This window comes from Cygnus atratus, chromosome 1 (genome assembly GCF_013377495.2).
Source record: "Cygnus atratus isolate AKBS03 ecotype Queensland, Australia chromosome 1, CAtr_DNAZoo_HiC_assembly, whole genome shotgun sequence".
NCBI classification, from domain to species: domain Eukaryota; kingdom Metazoa; phylum Chordata; class Aves; order Anseriformes; family Anatidae; genus Cygnus; species Cygnus atratus.
Genome location: NC_066362.1, coordinates 43,209,794 through 43,228,569, shown reverse-complemented (window position 1 = coordinate 43,228,569; position 18,776 = coordinate 43,209,794). Strand labels below are relative to the sequence as shown.

Genomic DNA, 18,776 nt, shown 5'->3' with positions numbered 1-18,776 from the left:
TGGTATTTAAGTGGTGGGTTTGGTACAGGAATTCAGTCACAAGGACAGATGGACAGACACACACACTACCCACCTGCATCCCTCCCTTGTCCTCACCTGCAGGCACTTCTGAAACTTTCCAGGGTGTTGAGCAAGAGCTGGCCCTGTCTCTGAGAAACTCTGCTAAGACTCTGAGATACTGGGAACAGGAGATCGCCCTGTTAAAGGACAGAATTCTTCAAAATCTTGTGTTCATTGTCAGACAAAATGGTTTTATTCCCTGATACCAGCAGTAGGAGAAGAACATTTTTCATTTCAACCACTTCTTTTACATAGGTGTTTCTTTACTATTCTGCTTTCCCTAGGGAGGGCAGAGTTAGAGATTTACTGTGCTCTTCCTAGGGAAGGCAGAATTACAGGGCTAATTCTGCACTACCGTGTCCCTTGGGCGGTATAGCCTGTATTGCCATGGTTTGGTCTAATCTGAGTTTTAAACAGCTCAGCTTCAAACCCTTCTGGGAATACTTGGATAGTGGTTGTTTGTTTTTTTTTAATTTATTGTGTTTCTTCCAATTACTATTGACTCGGTGCTGAGCAGTTTCTCTCCCTCTTCAGAAATCTTATAAGTTCTCCACTCTGGCTCAGATTTGTAAGCAACTATGCATGTACTGGCCCTTGTTCCCACACAGCATCCTACTGAGTTTAGCCAGAAGCCACCTGCAGGGGCAGAGTTCATCATCTGCCCAAGCTGGGAAACACTTGGTACTCAAAATCTGCCTTTACACCGTAACCTGTTGAGGTGGTCTGCTCTGAATACTGCCAGAGGATGACTTGGCAATGCACTGGGCCTAGCAGTTCAGAACTTATCTTCCCCCATTTGATACTTCAACACGTTATTACAACTGCAATCATTTCTCCTTTTCCCCCATTAAAGACAGCCTGAATGTCTTTGCTATCTGCCTAATTACCTTCCTGTGAAGCTTTTTATCCTGACACAAAGCTGTGTGTGCAAATAGAGTGACCAACATCTACCTGTGGGGCAGAAAGCTTTTATGTTTTCTCCAGGTAGGTAAGACAGACATTTGGTACCAAACAACTTGGGCCTAAAGACAGCTCAGCAGGTATTTTGGGTTCTGGCACCCCCACAAGATGCTCTTGCCACTCCAAAAATGCAATCTAAACCTACATGACCCTGAGCCTAGAGCAAGAAGGCTCAGGCCTTGCCTTGTCACTAGTCATCAGTGATGGGAGCTCCCCTCACAGGTGCACAGGTCCCAGCAGCACATCACATTAACTGCGTATTCCAGGAACATATTCCAGGATCATATTCCAGGAACAGGAAGGGATTGGCAGTTCAAATAGCGGCTAACAACTCCCTTGCTAAGGAATCACTGTGCATACAACGTGACTGTCTTGGTCTGAAGGCACAGCGAGAGATGTTCATTGCCAAAAAAATAGACTGCGTGATGCAGCCTACAAGCGGGGGCCCAAAGAAGGGGAGGTTCAAATGAACCTAGCAGCGCTGAATATATAACGAGAGCAGCACGCTCACTTGCTGCCCCACCAATTTTCACTGATTTAAAAAGAGCACTCACTAGCATCCATCTTTAGCTCCTTCAGAGACAATGATTGTTACCTTGTCAAGGCATGAGGATCAAAAGAAGCACCAGAGACCCCAACAGTCACAGGTAAGGGTATGGAACATATAAACAACACCCACATGCTAGGAGGATCATCCCTATCTGGCTTGGTCCTACCAATGAGCACAACTCATGACTTACTGCATGCTTCTTGCTACTCTGCGGTGGGGAAAGGTCAGCACATCTCTTCAGCACTGCCTCCAGCAGTTTCTGCAGCTTTTCATACGGGACTGGAGGAGAGCTCAGATGGTCCTTCCTGAACAAGAACAAAGAAAGACAGCATGTGCGTTCCCTGCTGGGGACATTCCACGTGGGAAGGAGACACCAGCAGAAATAACACCCCTTTGGATAGCAGTGTGCCACTGCCATTTCTCTCCAGCACAGCATACTAAGGTCACAAGGTCTGAATAGTGCCTTCATGCAGATGCGAGCCCAAACACACCCTCGCTGCATTGAGTGTCCACTCCCACTACATTCAGGAAACATATCACTGTACGTGGTCTTATGCTTGGTCTTATCTGTTGGGACAGGCCAGAGCGTGACACAGCCACAGCAGCTGCAGTTACAGGCCTGCCTGGGATGCTAGGTCCTCGCTGCAGCATCTTGCTGCCTACCACAGCTCCAGTGCCCCGGCAGGTGGGTGGGAAGCTAGCTCTGCTATACCCATGCCTACCTCAGCCAGAATTCCCACTGCAGCGCACACTCACCCACACAGACACAAGGGAGCCACAGAGACCAACACTTCTTCAGATCTATCTGAAGAAAAGCCTGTAAATGCTTTCCTGCCTACCTCAGAAAAGCTGCCACAGCTTTCACAGCCCCCACTACCACCTCCAGCACTGGGCAGTCCATTGTCTTCATCAGAACATCAATGGCATCTAGACATACACCTCGGTTTGTGAATAATGTGATTTCCACTGGTTGCCTGTGAAGAGGAAACAGAGTAAGCAAGAATAATATTGTCAGAGTAAGCAACAGTATCATCCTCCCCTTATTTGACCAAATGGACAGCTGAGCCGTGTGGTTCCAACCATGCTTTTCAGTATTCAGAGCCAGCTGCTCTCAAGGATGTAGTCTCAAATTTGAGCAGGTGGAGGGTTTGCTACAAAGAGTGAACTTCAGCAGGTGTGGAGCCCTACTACGATGGAAAAAACCCCGCAGCCTGGATAACTCTGTGAGTGTATCAGCAAATAGTGACATGAAAAGCACATGAAAAACAGGCTCTGCAAAACACAGAGATCTCTCTACCTAGGACTTAATTCCGAGACCATCTGCTCTGACCATTTGCAGGTTAATCTGGCAATCCATATTTCTGAGTAAACAAGTAAACACTACCATCCTAGAACAAGGACAAGGCCATAATAATAGCTTCCCTAACAGTCCTACAGCAATTCTAGTGGCAGATGCTGCCAGAAGGGCTGGAACTTTCAAGAACTTAAAAAGTAAACAGGAAAACAAAACAAAAAAAAGAAAAAACCAATGGGTTTGACTTTTTTCTTGATAGTGATCATTTTGGTCATCTGATCACCTTGTGGCCCAACACCTTTGAGTATTCAACACAAGAGCACGGAGGGATGACAAGTCATTAATCCCATTACTGGGCAGAGACGTGCAAAGGGCAGACTGTGCTCATGTGGCTCCTGGCAAGTCCGGTACAATCGTGAAATAAGGGACAAGACAGGCAGCTACATGTGGAAGAGAGGCACTAATGGCCTGCCAGAGGGCCTCTCCAAAGCAAAGCAAGAAAAGAAGGACAGCATGACAGCATCCAGACTTGGAAGCCGGAGTATCCCCTGTTACTCAGTTTTCACAGACATGCCAGACTAAGGCAAGCCAGGAGCACAAGCTCCCATGCACAAATGTAAGAGAAAAGTAAACTTCAGTAGAAATTAAATTTGCAGCTCAGCTTCAGGGCAAAAAGTGAGCAGAGGCAGAACCACTCTTTAGTTACTTGACGGGATCAAATCCAGTTTGACAGTCACCTCACGTTCTGCTGTGAGAAAAGGCTGAGAGGTGGGCAAGGCAGGGAAAAGGCCGGGGAGCTCAGGCACCAAGATCAGCCTCTGGCCCAAGCCATAAGTAATGTGCTGAACTTGAAGTTGTTTCTACTTATGCTGTAATTCTATTAATCCCCTCTATCTCCTTCCTTTAATCACTGACCCTCTGAAGTAAAACACATCGGGGAAAAAAGTCCTCGCTGACTCATGCAGGGAGGAAGGGATGGAGGAGTGCTGCTGACTCACTCAAGAGGCACAAACCCACCTGCAATATGGTGCACTAGGATGTCTGCAGGGCCTGGAAAAAAAATGCATTAAGGACAGCACTCCTGCACCTTCCTGCAGCCTCTTGTCTCCAGGCCCCAAACTGTGCCTGCCACTCTGTGCTGGGAGAGACAAGGAGCACTCCAGGGAGAGCTACACACCATTCCGGACACTTCTAACAGTGCCAACAGAGGCAGCACATCCTGTCTGGATAACACCAGAGCATGGTGGTCACTTACAGAGCAAGAGAATCCAGCTGCAAGAAAAAACAAGAAGAGAGGTTCCAGGATTAGACCCTTCTCTCCGTATGATATAGTTTTAAATAAAGTGACATTTCAAATGTAAACCTCAGAGAAACAGAATGTGTACGCTAGAAAATTGGAGTAATTGCACAGAGCGTTCCCTTTGTTTTACAAGCATAAATGCTGTAATTAGTGTTTCCCGCATTCTGGTTTCTCTTTCTGACAGATCCCACACTGGCATCTTCACGCTGTTCTAGTGCAGCTGCTTTTCCTTCTCCTTTTTAACCTACCACTTGCTATAAAATTGACTGACATTTCCAAAATTCAGCTCCAGGGCTCTCCTGGGGGAACTAAGTGGCAAAAACAAGACTCTGTCACTACCATGACAGGACAGGAACAAGATCACACAGGCAGGAACAGGAAGCACAGAAGATAAACAAGCCAGGATATGTTATTCCTTAGCAGAAAACAAGGGAAAAACTGACAGAACACATTAATATTTCAGCCTGGAATTTGTTTTTGCTATTTGAATTTAGCTCAGCTGATGACAGAGGACTAGAAGCCATGGAATTTACATGCTCTATTTTGTCATTCTTAACAGGAGCCAGCCTGCTCAAATACACCTGGACCTTCCTAGTCTTCCCCTCCTGTTCTGTCTACAGCTGAAAGGAAAATTCACCTCCCAGACTGCCAAGGAAGCAGGGAGATGCAGATATACTGGTGGTTGTATGCACAAAGAGGACAACATGCTTCAAACACAAAAGCTCTAGCAGTGTAGGTATTGGTCCTTAGACAAAAACCTTAAAAAGCAAAAGCACAACAGTTTCCATTTTGGAGCACCAAACGCTGCCTGTGCAAGCCAGAAAGAGGGCACTTCCTTACCGTTTCAGTATTTCAGTGAAGAGCAGGAGCCCTTGCTTGTGTAACTCCACATTGTTCAGCTGCAGGACATCTTGGAGACTCCTCACCAGAGATTCAATGCCTGCAATGTTCAAGAGAAGTCACAGAGAGGGTTTTTAACACCCCAAATTCCAGGATGGAAGCAAAATGAACTTTTGAAAGGAAGGAAGATGTAAACAATCATTTTTCTGAGCCACTGGCAGAAACTACTCTCTAAAATACTGTATTCACTCAGCTCCCTGATAACAGGCCTTAATCTCCACTGCAGGGGGAAAGTTCAGAAGAATGGAAGGAATTTGGCCTTCTTAAATCCATCCTTGGCATCTCCACTGCAACACCTAGTAGTAACTCCTGATAACTGGTTACTAGTAATAGTAAGGTTATACTAACAGCCATCATAACTAGTTATTATAATGGACACATGCTCATCGGCAACTCATTAGGACAGTGGCACTGTAAATTCAAGCTGTGGCAGACATCACAAATATATCTGGTGAGTACTCTTTTTCAGTGCTTTATAAATCCTGACTGGAAACTGTGATTGTGTGTGAAGTGCTGAAATGCAGCTCGAGGCACAAGCAATGCTGGCAGCATTACTTGCAGTCGCTCTGTCGGAAAGGCTGATGACTCACCATAGACCGTGTGACACTTGGAAAAGAAAAGGCGCTCTTCAGTTAGCAGAAGCAGACAGCAATACACTGACCAGATGAGAATCTCACTGTTGCACAAGAGACACTCGAACAGGAATTCTGTGAACACAGGCACACACAAATAAGGGCACCCTGGTAAAAGGCAGTCTGTTCACAGCATGCACAGCTGCTCCTAGAATGGAGCAGAGGGAGGAGGAGGAAAGCAGGAGGCATAGCAACAGCCATAGGGAGAACTGTTGTATTATGAAATGGATTCTTGGAGGTATGCTAGTCTTCAAAACACAGTGACTAGAGAGCAGAGACCCACAGGCAGGCTTCTTCCCAGCACAAACTTATACAGCAGGAGCTGAATTGTGGTTCTAACCTTTGGCACAAATGAAGAGCCACAAAGCAAGCTGTAACAGGTGAAGTGATCTTTTTTCTCAGAACTTTTCTGTCTCACAAAGAATTTGCAAAAACAGAGCATTTCTGTGTTTTGGGAGTAGAGTGAACCAATGAACCATCTCCCACAGCTGGATTCTAAAGCTAGACCTCCTAAACCAAGTTCTGCGCACACTTACAATATTTAGTGGGATAAGATGGAAACCCTGCCTATTTAGGCTTTGTATCTATACTGCATGATGGGCCTTGACCTCAAGGAATGTCCAGATTCTTGCAGAGGAAACTCCATTCTGCCTGTTGACAGCTGCTATTATACTTTCAACTGAAAACTCCTTCTTCACTTCTATTTCTAAAATCACATTAGATATTTTTACTGATACAAAAAGGTCATTGCATAGATTACGCCAGCAGTGGATCTCATGGAGCCAGACTGATTCCTAAAACAAAGAGCCAGAGAGACAAACAATACAATGTTATTGCACTTCTTTACCTGGGACATCTGCATGAATAAAGGCAGGAGCATATCTGCTGGGAGAGTGAACCAGCACTGCAGCCACACAGTGAGAACTCGCTGCCTGTAACATCTCATCTCTGGTCAACAACAACTGTTGGGAAGCAAAAGCCAAAAAGAAAAAAATGAAGGAAACTGTGCAGATACGAGCAGTGAACAGTTCCTTCTAAATTTTTAAATTTAAAATAACTAAATAAAATATCTCTCTTTTGGCATGTATTTCACTGATCAAACTTGGTAAGGCAAGGCAAAACGCTAGGCCAAATCCACAAAAAAATGTGGAAAAACACGAGAACTACAATAGAGAATATAAGAATATAAGAATATATACACACTTATATATATTTATATATATATGCTTATAGAAGTAAGAATAGCTCTGCCCCAATGCATAGTCTTAATGGCACTACAAGAGCTTCAAGCAATGGTGAGTAAAACCAGCTGAGGCCACAAGGAAAACTTCTCCCCTGCATGATTCAGGAATGAACAATGAGGAGATCTATGGGGGTGTCCCCATCTTCCACTGCAGTCTCTACTGCTAGTCAGTGTTGGCAACAGCATTCAAGTTAATCGAATAAAGATTCAATAGAGGCTAATAAATTTTTACTTCTACCAACAATTCATCTCAGAACAACGGATAACCCATTAGAAAGTCATAGGCTGCATGCTGTAAGACTACTTTAGCAATCACCTTTTTGAGAACAAGTGGAAGTGGATTTTCCCCTTCTAAGAAGTCAGAGTTTTCAGATTCCTCCTCTGTCCTTGAATTATTCATAAGAATGGATACAAAATGGTCAGACTTCAGCAGCTCCTTTAGCAAACCTGAAAAAGTGGGAGCAAGAGTGAGCATCATACTGCACATGGGACAGGCTCTTACAGAAATAACTGCATTTAGTTAAAGGACATCCACACATATATACAAAAAGCACCCCCAGTATAAAAGTATGGAGCACTGTTACAGGTATTGATGCAAATCATCAGTACACATCAGTACACATCAGTACAAACTCACAAGGGGTAGTGCCTGAGCTCAACTTTCAAAGGAATTATCATCCTTTTCTAGTGGCTGAGTAGATGATTTAAGGAGCAATCCAATTCTTACTCACCTCCTACAAGAACAAGGAATTCCCTGGATGGTTTGCAAACAAGAAGTGCCAGGAAGGCTGAAATTGTGCTCTCCAGCACATAAACGCAGTTGGAAGCATAAATGCATGAAAACGCCACTTCCACATTACCTTTTTAAACTGAAGAACATGATGCCCCACACCTGAAGATGATATTTGTTAGACTCCTTCCCACTGCCCTACAAAACCCACCTGTCTGTGCATAGCGTTTGCGTTCAGACACTTCTGGGCATTCACTTATACACAGTGCACATATGCACTTCTAGCAGCAGGTCTGGGTCATTTGATTGCTGTGTGGTAACAGCAAGGATCAACTGCTTCAAACAAGCAGAAAAACAACTCTTCTAGGGACCAACCCACATCAGGGCATCTAAACCATCCGAGGATTTCTCCTTTGTTCTAAGCCTTCCCTTGCACCTTGCAGTTTCTCTCAGCAATGCCTTACCCAAACAATTAACCTGAAGCTCCTTTGTCTGAGCATGGCCCAAAGTATTCAAGAAGAGACCACACAGCTTTTCTTCGAAGTGTGCTGAGAGCCTTTCTGTGCCAACAGGAGAGGAGTACAGCTTGCCATACAAGTAGCAGACAGCAGCCTTTACACCTTCGTTTGGGTACATCAAGCCCAGCGGCAGATGATCCACTAAATTACCTAGTGTGAGGAACAGAAATTGCAAGCATTCACACCAATGAACTGACTTTGTTACAGCACCCTTGAAACCTTGTGTGGTAGTTTAAACCCAGTAGGCAGCCAAGCGCCACACAGCTGCTCACTGTCCCCTCCCAGTCAAAACCATTATGACTTGCAAAAGCCCACCAGACAGACTGCTGTATGCAGATTACTGAATGCCACGATTAGACGATGCACTACTTCACCACCATCTCTCCCCCTGACCCAGTCAAACATTTAGGAAATCAGGGAATGCTTCTAAGAGTCTCTGAGCAGAGCTACAGTAAAAAATAGCCAGAGGAGCTCACTGTTCAACACATGAAGGTCCACCATCCCCAGCTACCTCCCCACACAGCTAAGTATGCTTACCAGACCCCCAGGGGCTGGACCAAGGAAAGAAAAACTAAATGCATATTCCTGCAGGGCATACATACAAACCCCAGTTCAGAGGCTGGTTTTGCCAGGCTGGCTAAGAGCACGACATCAAGCCTGCTATTAAGGTATTGACCAGCAACCCAAGAGGTCTGAACGCCACTCCAACTTCTGGGACAAGATTCTTGTGTGGCCTTCATAAACTCACACATCAGGGATGGGGCAGTGCAAGCACACTTAGGTGTATTAGGGCTGTGACTACAACCCTTCAGTGGAGCATGACAGGTTACTCACTGTGCTTTACCACCAGTATATCAGCAAAGACTGGGATGGCATCTGCCAGCTTGCCCAGGAGAGTGAATAGGGGCAGGCTGCCTCTCATGGTAGTTGCTTTGCTCAGCTGTAGAAGAGACAGAAAGAAGAAAGAAGAAAATGTTTCATGGCTAAGAACACAGACCAAAGGTAGAAATGCACACAGAACAGCAAGCTCTCTGTGATATATAATGCTCCAGAACAGGATCTTTCCTAAAGTGGGTCCTCTTCGCCATTTAGGATAGATCAGAGGAAAACTCTGAACACACCTATTAAGTCTTCTAAAAGCAGCAGTGGTCTTTTAATTAATCCAAGAAATCTCTTGCTTATTGTCCCTTTTCGTCCCTTTCCCCTCCAGCTCCTTTATGAGCAGACGAACCAGCTGAACTTCTCCCCACTTTTGCTGTTTCCTGATTTTTTGTATCCCGTAGGGCCACCACAAATTTAGGAATAAAGACACCAAAAGCACAGGCTGGGAAAGCTCCTCATACCACTCTCATGGTAAGGGAGGAAAAGAAGAATCCGAGGAAGGCACACAGCTTCATGAGAACATCATGAAGCCATACAGCTGCAACGTGTCATGGGAACAATAGAAAACTCCGGAGTAGACACCAACAATGCCAAAATCACAGCAGGGGAGCTGGCATTAGGACGTCATGTTACAGCAGAAGCTGCATCCGAGTGCAGCAGCTGCAGTGTTGGAGGGGTTCTCATTCCCCCATCTCTTCAACCTCAGAAAGACTGAAGGGAAGCGCAGGGAATTCATCTTCACTGACCTCTTTTTGGCTTTCATCCAAAATGCAGCGCAAATACTGCTCGGACTTCAGCTCCACTACCAGATGCACCAGAACTAGGCAGGAGAAACAGTATCAGTAACTCACATCGAAGAGCGCTCACAATCCATCTTCCACGGGGCTTTAGCAGGCCAGTGAGCAAAGAGCTTAGACATTAAATGAGCGTGAGGGTGCTGAGAGAGCAGGGTAACATCAGCAGTCCCAGCGCTATTACTCCTGATAGCCCAGCCGGGGCTCTCTGTGGCAATATTACGGCAATCCTGCTCTAGCAGCACCACAAACCATGCATGGAAATGAACTGCAAGTGACAAACAGAGCATCAGGACACCAAGTAAACATCAGGAACCAGGAAGGGAAGGAAACAAAGCCCTAGTCTGAAACTATTAAAAAAAATCTGGTAATTGAATAGAGCAGGCTTCCTGCTGTATGAAAACCCGCCTTTGAAAACATCCTTCCAGAGAAGGCATCAGAGCTATAACTGCTGAGCGTCCTTAGAAGCAGGCTGAGAGCTCCTCCTCCAGCTGCTACTGTCCCTGAGGTCTACCAGCCATTTCTACCGACTGCAGGTATCCCTTGCACCTTTCCAGAAAGCAAGACCCTACTCATCTTTGTTCCCCTTAACTGAGTCACTGTACCCAACGTTGTTCCATATGATTTGATCAAGCTGGTTTGTATGTATCTGCTTGTCATGGCATGACTCATTTGACGCAGAGCACACTCTACAGTAACACATTCTTTTCATTTGTATTCTAAGAAAGCATCGTAAAAAAATACCAGAGACTTCCAGGTTTACTGTCTCTTGGTATATCCAGGGCAACAGTGCAGGTTTATCTAGGAGACCTACTTTAGCTAAAGAGATATACCTCTCAGCAGAGGCATATCTTGAGGCAGGTGATATATAGATGGTTTAATGGTCCTTGCTTGCCCAGAACTCTCAGAATTTCTAAGAATTTTCAAGAATTAGGTGTCATTAAGTTAAAATCGCTCTGTTTGAGAGCATCTATCTCTCAGCTGAACCATACCATGGCAGAATGACCTCTCACCTTTGTAACACCATTTCAACCACATGCCTGAAAACTTATACCCCTCTGAAAGGAGCTGGTCATATCTCCTTTCATCTCTCGTGGCCGGACAGTAGGAAATCGTTGCTCTGCAAATATCACTAGACTCAGCAGAGATACGCAAGGTTAACTGGACTGCAGAGATCCCTTCTCAGACCTGCAGGCGCTTCCTTCAGAACAGAAACAAAGGACTGCTCACAAAGAGGACTCTGGAGCCTGTACAGCTAAATCCCAAATACTCTTTGTCCTGAGGAGAAAGCACTAGATCCGAAAGCTCACTGAAGCCAACGGGAAGACTTCCGTTTGCTTTAATGAGACTTCAGTCAGGTCCAAAGATGGAGCTTTGTTTACCACTGTTACCAATCTGATGCTAAATTCAAGGTGCATACAGAACCTGTCAGAGAAATGCTAATATTTAAATCTGCATGCACTTCTTCCCTACCCTCACCCTCCCCCCCAGATATTGGCATGGCCTGCTTGTCACTCTTGCGGCTGAAAGAAAACAGATGCTCTTCCCAATTCCAACTGTGCAGAAGCTGAGCATCTCACTCACACTATCCGACAAGACGGACCCTTCTTCACAAACCGCCAGTGGCTGAGACATGACATCTGCCTCTCACCTTCTATGAATTGGTCCTGGGCATCACTGTCTTCCACAGTATGGCACATCCCTAAAAGATAAACCACAATCAACTGTGGAACTCGTTCCTGCTTGTGATCATTAGTGCTGTAAACACTTTTTGTAAAAAGAGCTGCAAATTCTTTCAGTACTGTTTTGTTTTCCCCCTGCTTCATGTGAGACCAACCTGACTTTGTCAGAGGAGGGTGGATACTCTCCAGGAGTATTTTGTAAAAGGGCCCCTTTAACCAGGACAAAGGGACTATGAGGCACTCAGTTCTCTTGTAATTTTTACAAGGCTGTTTTTACTCTTGTACTTTATAGTTGAAGTCAGTGGCTCCACCTATGTAGGTAAATATGAAACTGCAGACATTACCACATCTCACTGCATGTATCCGGCAGTATACATCTGAATTACAACACTCCAGAACGACAGAAGTTAGAGCCCAGCTGTGAGATGTCCCTTCCATCTTCCATTCACACCCATCACTGAGAACAGCATTCTCCCTCCACAGTACTGAAAACGCTGAGACTACATTTAAACTCTAGGTTTAAGGCATATGGAAACAATTCCAACACTAAATAGAAGCTGTTATTAGGCACCGTTTTCCAAGTTATTTGCACAATTAGGCAACAAATGAGAACAAACCACTGTCTCACTTTGCTGTTTCTTCTCAGAAAGAGCAGTCAGGCACTGGAATGGGTTGCTAAGGGAGGTGGTGGCGTCACTGTCCCTGAGGGTGTTTAAGGAAAGGTTGGATGTGGTGCTTAAGGACATGGTTTAGTGGGTGACATTGGTGGAAGGGGGGTGGTTGGACCAGATGGTCTTGGAGGTCTTTTCCAATCTTGATGATTCTGTGATTCTAATCCTACCTCTCAGCTCCTTCCAACTTCAGGCATCTCCAGCACTGACCAGCCTGGTTCGGAACCCACTTCTGTCACACCACACCAGCTGTTTCAGCATACCCAACCAAGTGACTTCCCTTCCAGATACTCCATGATCTCTCAGAAATGTGACCAACTACACACTGTTGTATTATTACCTATTACACCTATTATTACACCTATTATTGCACCTATTATTACACCTATTATTCTTTGTACCCCAAGCCAAGACTGGGATTCCAACTGTTCCAGGAGTTACACCAAGTACAGCAAAATCCCACAGCTGTCCCCCCCAAAATTTAATTGTATTCTCAGAGAGACTGATTGTTTATAATCAGAGAAGAACACTGAAATGCAAGTACAGCTCCCTGTCTTCTGGGGTATTTAGTGTTAGGATCATACAGTGTAGGACTGAATTGGCATAAGCACTGCTCCCTCCACATCTGCACAGGACTGTGTGTGCAGACAATAAAAATGTGTGCAACTCAGAAAACTAAACCTGCACAAAGTTCTGTTTGTAACGAAACTGTTTCCAACATGCGCACAGCAGAGTTTGTGCTGGAAAACCAACAGGGAAAACACTGCTTGAATTATTCAGTGTGTCATGGGAGGGGAAGGGCAAAACAAGAAATATCTGTGATGTGCAACTGAGATCAGGGACTTAAAGAAATCCACTATATTTGCTCTTTGAAGGCACTTGCATTCAGATCTTCCACCTTTCTCTTCCTGCCTTACAGTTCCCTCATTTACACTATTATTTTTTCTCTGTCAAGATTTAACACATTTCAAAGACCAACAGCACTGCTATGCAAAGAAAAACCAGTCAGAGACGTTCAAGATCTGAGAGGTTGTTATTGGAAAGGGCCTTTTTTGACACCCCTCTGAACACTGCATTCTGCTGCGAGGCTAACCCCCCAGAAAGCAGCAGGTATCACAGACCTACAGCTACAAGAATTTCTACAAATCTAACATGATGGTGTGAAAAAAAGCACTGTATAGATGACTGCTTTGCATATTTGATATTAGATCCTGCAGCACCCTTTTAAGCTCACGCTTTCATTTCTGTGTGAACCTTCGCATAATGCCAAGCTCAGCAAGATGAGAAAGCAGTGAGGCGTGAGAGCAGGATGGAGGGCAGCCTGAGAAGAGCCATAAGCCAGAGCACTCTCTGTTCTCCAGAAAGACTTCAAAGAAACGTCAGGAAAATTGCAGGAGCTTTAGTAATGTGCCAGTTCTGCTCCTTGGGGAGCAGGGAAATTAATTAACCTCTTCCAAGCAGTTTTCCATGGGGAGCAACCACACCTAACAGTGGTGGTAGAAGCATGGAATTGGGTAACTCAAGTCTCGTTTTTTCTAACGTGTTTGAAGTGGGGAGAAACCTCACGTTTTCACACCTATCCCCCCAAAAGGCACCTGCCTTCTCCCTGGCACGGCACGAGGGAGCTCTTACCAAAGAGGGCTCCTACCAAAGAGGCGCAGACCCTCTCGTCCAGTGCCAACAGCCGGATGACGGGCAGCGCCTGCCAGGCCAGGGCATCGCGCAGCCGGGACAGCGCGTGCTTCTTCCGCACCAGCTGCGGATGGGAGAGGACAAACCCGTCAGGGAGAGGCCAACCCGTTAATGCTTCGGCCTGGGCTAAAGCTCAGCACCACCCGGGGGGCTACCAGCACCGAGCCCCCTCAGCCCAGGGCTGCAAACCCCAGGCTGCGGAGGGGAACAGGGGGGATGGAGGGGAGGCAGTGGGGTCTGCGCTGCCCACCGAGGCACCACCATCGCCCAGGGTGCCGACGGCGCAGGCGAGGCAGAGCGGCGGGCGGAGGGGCAGCGCCCATCCCGCAGCGTGGCGGCCGCAGGCCTCCGCCGCCATCACGCGGCCGCCGCCGCCATCAGCTCGGCCCCGCCGGGCGGCGGGCGCGTGCGCAGGGCGGCGGCGGTCGCGACATGGCGGCGGCGACATGGCGGCCGGGGCGGGTTCGGCGGGGCCGCCGCTCGTCGCGCTGCGGGGCGGGGAGAGGAAGGGAGCTTCGCCCGGCCCCGCGGCCCCTCAGAGCGCAGCGGGAGGGCGCTGCGGTGCTCGGTCGCCGTCGCCGGGGCAGCGGGGGTGGAGTAACGCGGCGGCGAACCGGCCCTGAAGGAAAGCAGCGAGGGGCGGCCCCGGGCTGCCCGCCTCTTCCCGCTGCCGCCCCCTCAGTTCCGGCGAGGCGAGGCGGGCCGGGCCGCTGCGCCGGGGCTCTGCGCCTCCTCCTCGTCCTCCTCCTCCTCGCTCCCTCACGCACCGGGCCGCCGCCGCCATGGTGAGCGGGGCCGGGGTGGTTGCGGTGGGGGGGGGGTGAGGTCGGGAGGCTGGGGGGCCCTGCCCCCGCTTCCCTGCCCCGGGCCCGGCCCGGCGGCGGCGGGCGGGGAGCACGTGGAGGCCGGGCTGCGGGGCCGGCCGGTCCCGGGGCGGTCCCGGGGGGCTCTGGAGGCAGCGTGGCCGGGCCCCCCGGCCCCGAAACGGCTCCTTTTTTAATTATAATTTAAGAGCAGAAAAGCGAGGTGACCCCAGCAGCCGGTATATGTGGTGGACTTGCTGCCTATCTAGCGCTACTCCGAACAAGCTCCTTTGCTCCTGATGTAACGCTCTTTACTTTCTCCTTTCCCTAGAGCGAGGCAGAAGTGAATCCCAAAGCCTACCCGCTGGCTGATGCTCAGCTCACTAAAACGCTACTGGATCTCGTGCAGCAGTCCTGCAACTATAAGCAGCTACGCAAGGGAGCCAATGAAGGTGAGACCTCCCTGTTGTAAAGTGTGCTGGAAATGCTGTGTTTATAGCAAAGATCTTATGAGAAGCTGTGGCTAGAGACTCTATTTTGTCTCCAGCTGTGGGCCAATAACTTTATATAGATCTGGCTATTGTGTGTATCTTTCTTCTCCTTCCTCCTTAGAGCCTGCTTAAGCAATATTCAGGCACAGAACAAAGCTTTCCAACATCTACACACAGTTCTGGTAGAAGCTCAGACTGTATCACTGGTGTGTGTGCTGTGATTGTACGTGAGCAGCCCTGTGCTGGCATCACTTGTTTGTGAATCTCTCCTATGCTTGAGGGCAGAGCTGGGCACAGTACCCCAGGTGTGACCCTGTGAACAATCCCATCCCTAGGATCTGCTCTTTGCACTCCAAAGGCCAGCCTTCATCCTTGCATGCGTGCACTGCTGAGCACAGCTCTGTTCAGCCTGCACTTGAAGCTGCCGTGGTTTTATTACATGGTCCTGTAGCTGCTGGTTTTCTTTGGCCTGTCATCTTGCTAGATTTCCTTCTTGCTCACATTAATTTCAGTATCTCCTAATGTTATTTATCATTAGATGTGTGTTACAGAAGGACCTAGACTTACTCTTCAGTTTCTTTTACAGCCACGAAAACACTGAACCGAGGAATAGCGGAGTTCATTGTGATGGCTGCCGATGCTGAGCCCTTGGAGATCATCCTGCACCTCCCTCTTCTCTGCGAGGACAAGAACGTGCCTTATGTGTTTGTGCGCTCCAAGCAGGCCCTGGGCCGGGCTTGCGGCGTTTCCCGGCCCGTCATCGCCTGTTCAATCACCATCAAGGAGGGATCACAGCTAAAGCCTCAGATCCAGTCTGTCCAGCAAGCTATAGAGAGACTGTTGGTCTAAACGCCTATGATTTCAAGTGTGTGTGGAATGGGTAAAAGATGAAGTCAGGGGGAATTAATGTCTAGCTTTAGTTGGTGATGATAGTTTTTATACCAGTGTTCCATTTCAAAACACCACATTTTTGTTTAATAGCGGCTTAATTCTTAAAGTGTCTCTGCCTCCTCTTCCCCATCTTTTCTCTTATTCCACTCCAACATAGTCCTTCTCATTGTAGTACTTATTGAAAAGTGGTTGTACAATTGTATTTACTGTTGGATGTTCAAAAGAAAAAAAAAAAATCCCTCCCCGTATCTCCATGTCTGCCTGCTCAGGGCTTTTTTAACCTACCTGTTAGTTTCCTTGCATTAGAGTATTTCTGCTAAGCTTCAGCCTCTAACAGGTGTGAGTTATCTGTGTGCTTCAGAAGGGTTTAGTCTACAGAGGACAAGGCGTGTTGGTTCCCCAGTACAATGCAGGTATTTGGGCTGCTGGAGTTTTGAAGTGAAGCAGCATAGACCCTGTATAAGGCAGTGGCTACTGTGTAGCAGCAGGTGGAGCCGGGATCAGTACACATAGCACAACCCTCTCTCTTGAGACCAGACAACAGATGTCTGGAAAAGCTGTATGGGGAGCGGAAATCTTACAGCAGTGCACAAGGGGAAATTTCTTAATTTCACTTATTTTTAAATACTGTCTTTCTAAGAAAATAAAATTGCTGACAAAGCTAAACACAGGAATGTCCATACTTGTCATTCCCTCGGGGAAACATTTGCCACTAGCTGAAGTGTTCCTACTTGTAAAGCTAAATTGCTCAGAGATTGCCTAGAGGCTACTGCAGTGTGGCAGTTCATCCTCCTTTGGTTTTCCTTGCATGGACTGTATCAATGACCTGCAAAGCTTGGGCTCCCTAGGATTTTTAAGTACAAAACGTAGTAGACAGCAACTTGCTGTGACTGACAAGTACCATACATCTGGCAAATCATAAAAAGGATCCCATGCTTTGAGGGAGGCTACTGCACTATGGTCATCTAACTAAAGATCAATGCTTTAAGTCATGGCCAGAACAAGAGAGCAAGTAATTTTTCAGATAAAACAACTTGTGGCTCAGGAAGAGAATGATAGGTAACTTCATGATCTCGAAAAGCGGGAAGCACCATCAGCGTTTTCGGTTAGGGGTGGTTTTACAGAGTTAGCTGTAGTTAAATACATATTGTGTAATAAATCCAATTTCTTGTCTAAGCAGAAGAGTAAACCTCTGTGTTGGAGCAGATCATACCAAACACGTTTGCAGCATGCCTGGACTTCTAACAGTTGGAAGTTTATCCCCAGGCTTTTGGCTCCTTACATGGCAACGCAGCTCAGTTGTGCTTCTCACCTTTCCAAAATGAAAAGGAAAGCTAGAGTGGAAAGACTGAGAGGTACAACAGAAGGGAAAATAAGTTCTGTAATGTTTCCACAGAGGCACCAACTACATCCCTCTATCAAGTACATCCCAAGCAGATGAAACCATCTCACGAAAAGACTTAAATCATGTTTGTGAATTTTTATAAATGGCTGGTCAATTCATCTCAGCAAGGACACTATTGTTCAGTCAATACAACGATTTAGGAGTCCTATCATTTGTATGAATTTTAGAAAGGCTGCTGTTCCCTGATGCTGATTGTTGAGCTAGTTGTGTTTAAAAGCACAACTCTGCAAAGAATTTGCCCTCCCTGTACCATGCCAAAACAGCTGATGTAAAACAAAGCACATAAGGAGCATAAATAAAGGATTCTTGAGCAAGCCAAACTGTCTGATTTTCTGCTCTGAAGCCTTCTACCATCATCCTTGTTAAACTTCTGCCTAATGTAATAGCCTACCTTAAGAAAAAAAAAGGGAAAATGTAATAACCTAGAGAAAATGTGCTGTTATCATCTAAAGCCTGTAACATATTGCGCTGGGGGGTTAGCAAGCCAAGACAGAAGTTAACAAGGGCATCCAAGAAAGGAAAATTCACAGAATTAAGGAGTAGACTCGCTATTCCAAGTCTTGCTAAGACAAGTGTTTACAGTAACTTCTTCACCTAAGGGCAAAAGGAATTTATTGCTTAGACAGATCCTTATTAAAAATATCTACTGTAATGCAAGGTGATTGAAAGTAAGACCATCTGGTTCCAATACGGCAGAGCTCAATACGTTAGCTCCTCTTTCGAGAAGTATTGTGCAAGTGGGCAGTGTGCTGGTAGAGCTAGGGTGGTCGAAGTATCAACACAGTGTTTGCAGCTGGCTCCTAACAAGTGTGCCACACTCGCTACAGCATGGGCATGACTTTAATATATGACCTAATTCTTCCGTACGTTGCCTAATTGAGCGTGCCAAACAAGAATCTCTGCTGAACGCAAAAAGCAACGCAGACCAAAATGAGCATCTCATGTATTCTGTGTTTGCATCCAGTGGTAAGTGACAGTTTAGGAACAATTAGCGTCGTTCCCTACAGCAACGAAAATTTAACTCACCTTGCACTGCAAGACAGGTGGGACATCCTGGGGTGAGAGTCTGAAAACCACTATTTACACGTCCCCAGATGCAGCCTCCAGAAGTATAATTAAAAAAAACAGTGGAAGTAACAAGCAAGGGCTACCCGCCACAGCTAGCTATTTTTAAAGCACGGCTTTTAGCAGCGAAGCCTGTTCAATACTCTGACTCATACTCACTACAGAGGTGGAAAAGCTCTGTGCCATCTTAGTAATTTAATTGTCATCAGTGCT

At 46.7% G+C, this 18,776-nt stretch overlaps 2 protein-coding genes across 2 annotated transcripts in view; one reads left to right on the top strand and one right to left on the bottom strand.

Annotated features, from left to right (window-relative positions):
* The window catches only part of MEI1 (meiotic double-stranded break formation protein 1), a 35,834-nt gene extending 21,478 nt beyond the window's left edge, over positions 1-14,356 (bottom strand). The window contains 14 exon segments of the mRNA XM_050708307.1: positions 97-197; positions 1,761-1,875; positions 2,410-2,544; positions 3,863-3,997; positions 5,005-5,104; positions 5,655-5,771; positions 6,544-6,658; positions 7,256-7,386; positions 8,134-8,337; positions 9,022-9,127; positions 9,816-9,889; positions 11,515-11,565; positions 13,849-13,972; positions 14,159-14,356. Coding sequence (XP_050564264.1) covers positions 97-197; positions 1,761-1,875; positions 2,410-2,544; positions 3,863-3,997; positions 5,005-5,104; positions 5,655-5,771; positions 6,544-6,658; positions 7,256-7,386; positions 8,134-8,337; positions 9,022-9,127; positions 9,816-9,889; positions 11,515-11,565; positions 13,849-13,972; positions 14,159-14,356 — 1,706 coding nt within the window.
* Positions 14,338-17,818, top strand: SNU13 (small nuclear ribonucleoprotein 13). Its single transcript, XM_035544372.2, has 3 exons — positions 14,338-14,693; positions 15,043-15,163; positions 15,789-17,818. The coding sequence occupies exons 1-3, from the start codon at positions 14,691-14,693 to the stop codon at positions 16,049-16,051; spliced, it is 387 nt and encodes a 128-aa protein (XP_035400265.1). The 5' UTR covers positions 14,338-14,690; the 3' UTR covers positions 16,052-17,818.
* Positions 17,819-18,776: the final 958 nt, after the last annotated feature.

What these genes read in the sequence shown, in the direction of transcription:
- SNU13 (XM_035544372.2), top strand. An exon ending in ACGCAAGGGAGCCAATGAAG is followed by an intron (nt 15,164 to 15,788) that starts GTGAGACCTCCC and finishes TTTCTTTTACAG; the next exon opens with CCACGAAAACACTGAACCGA.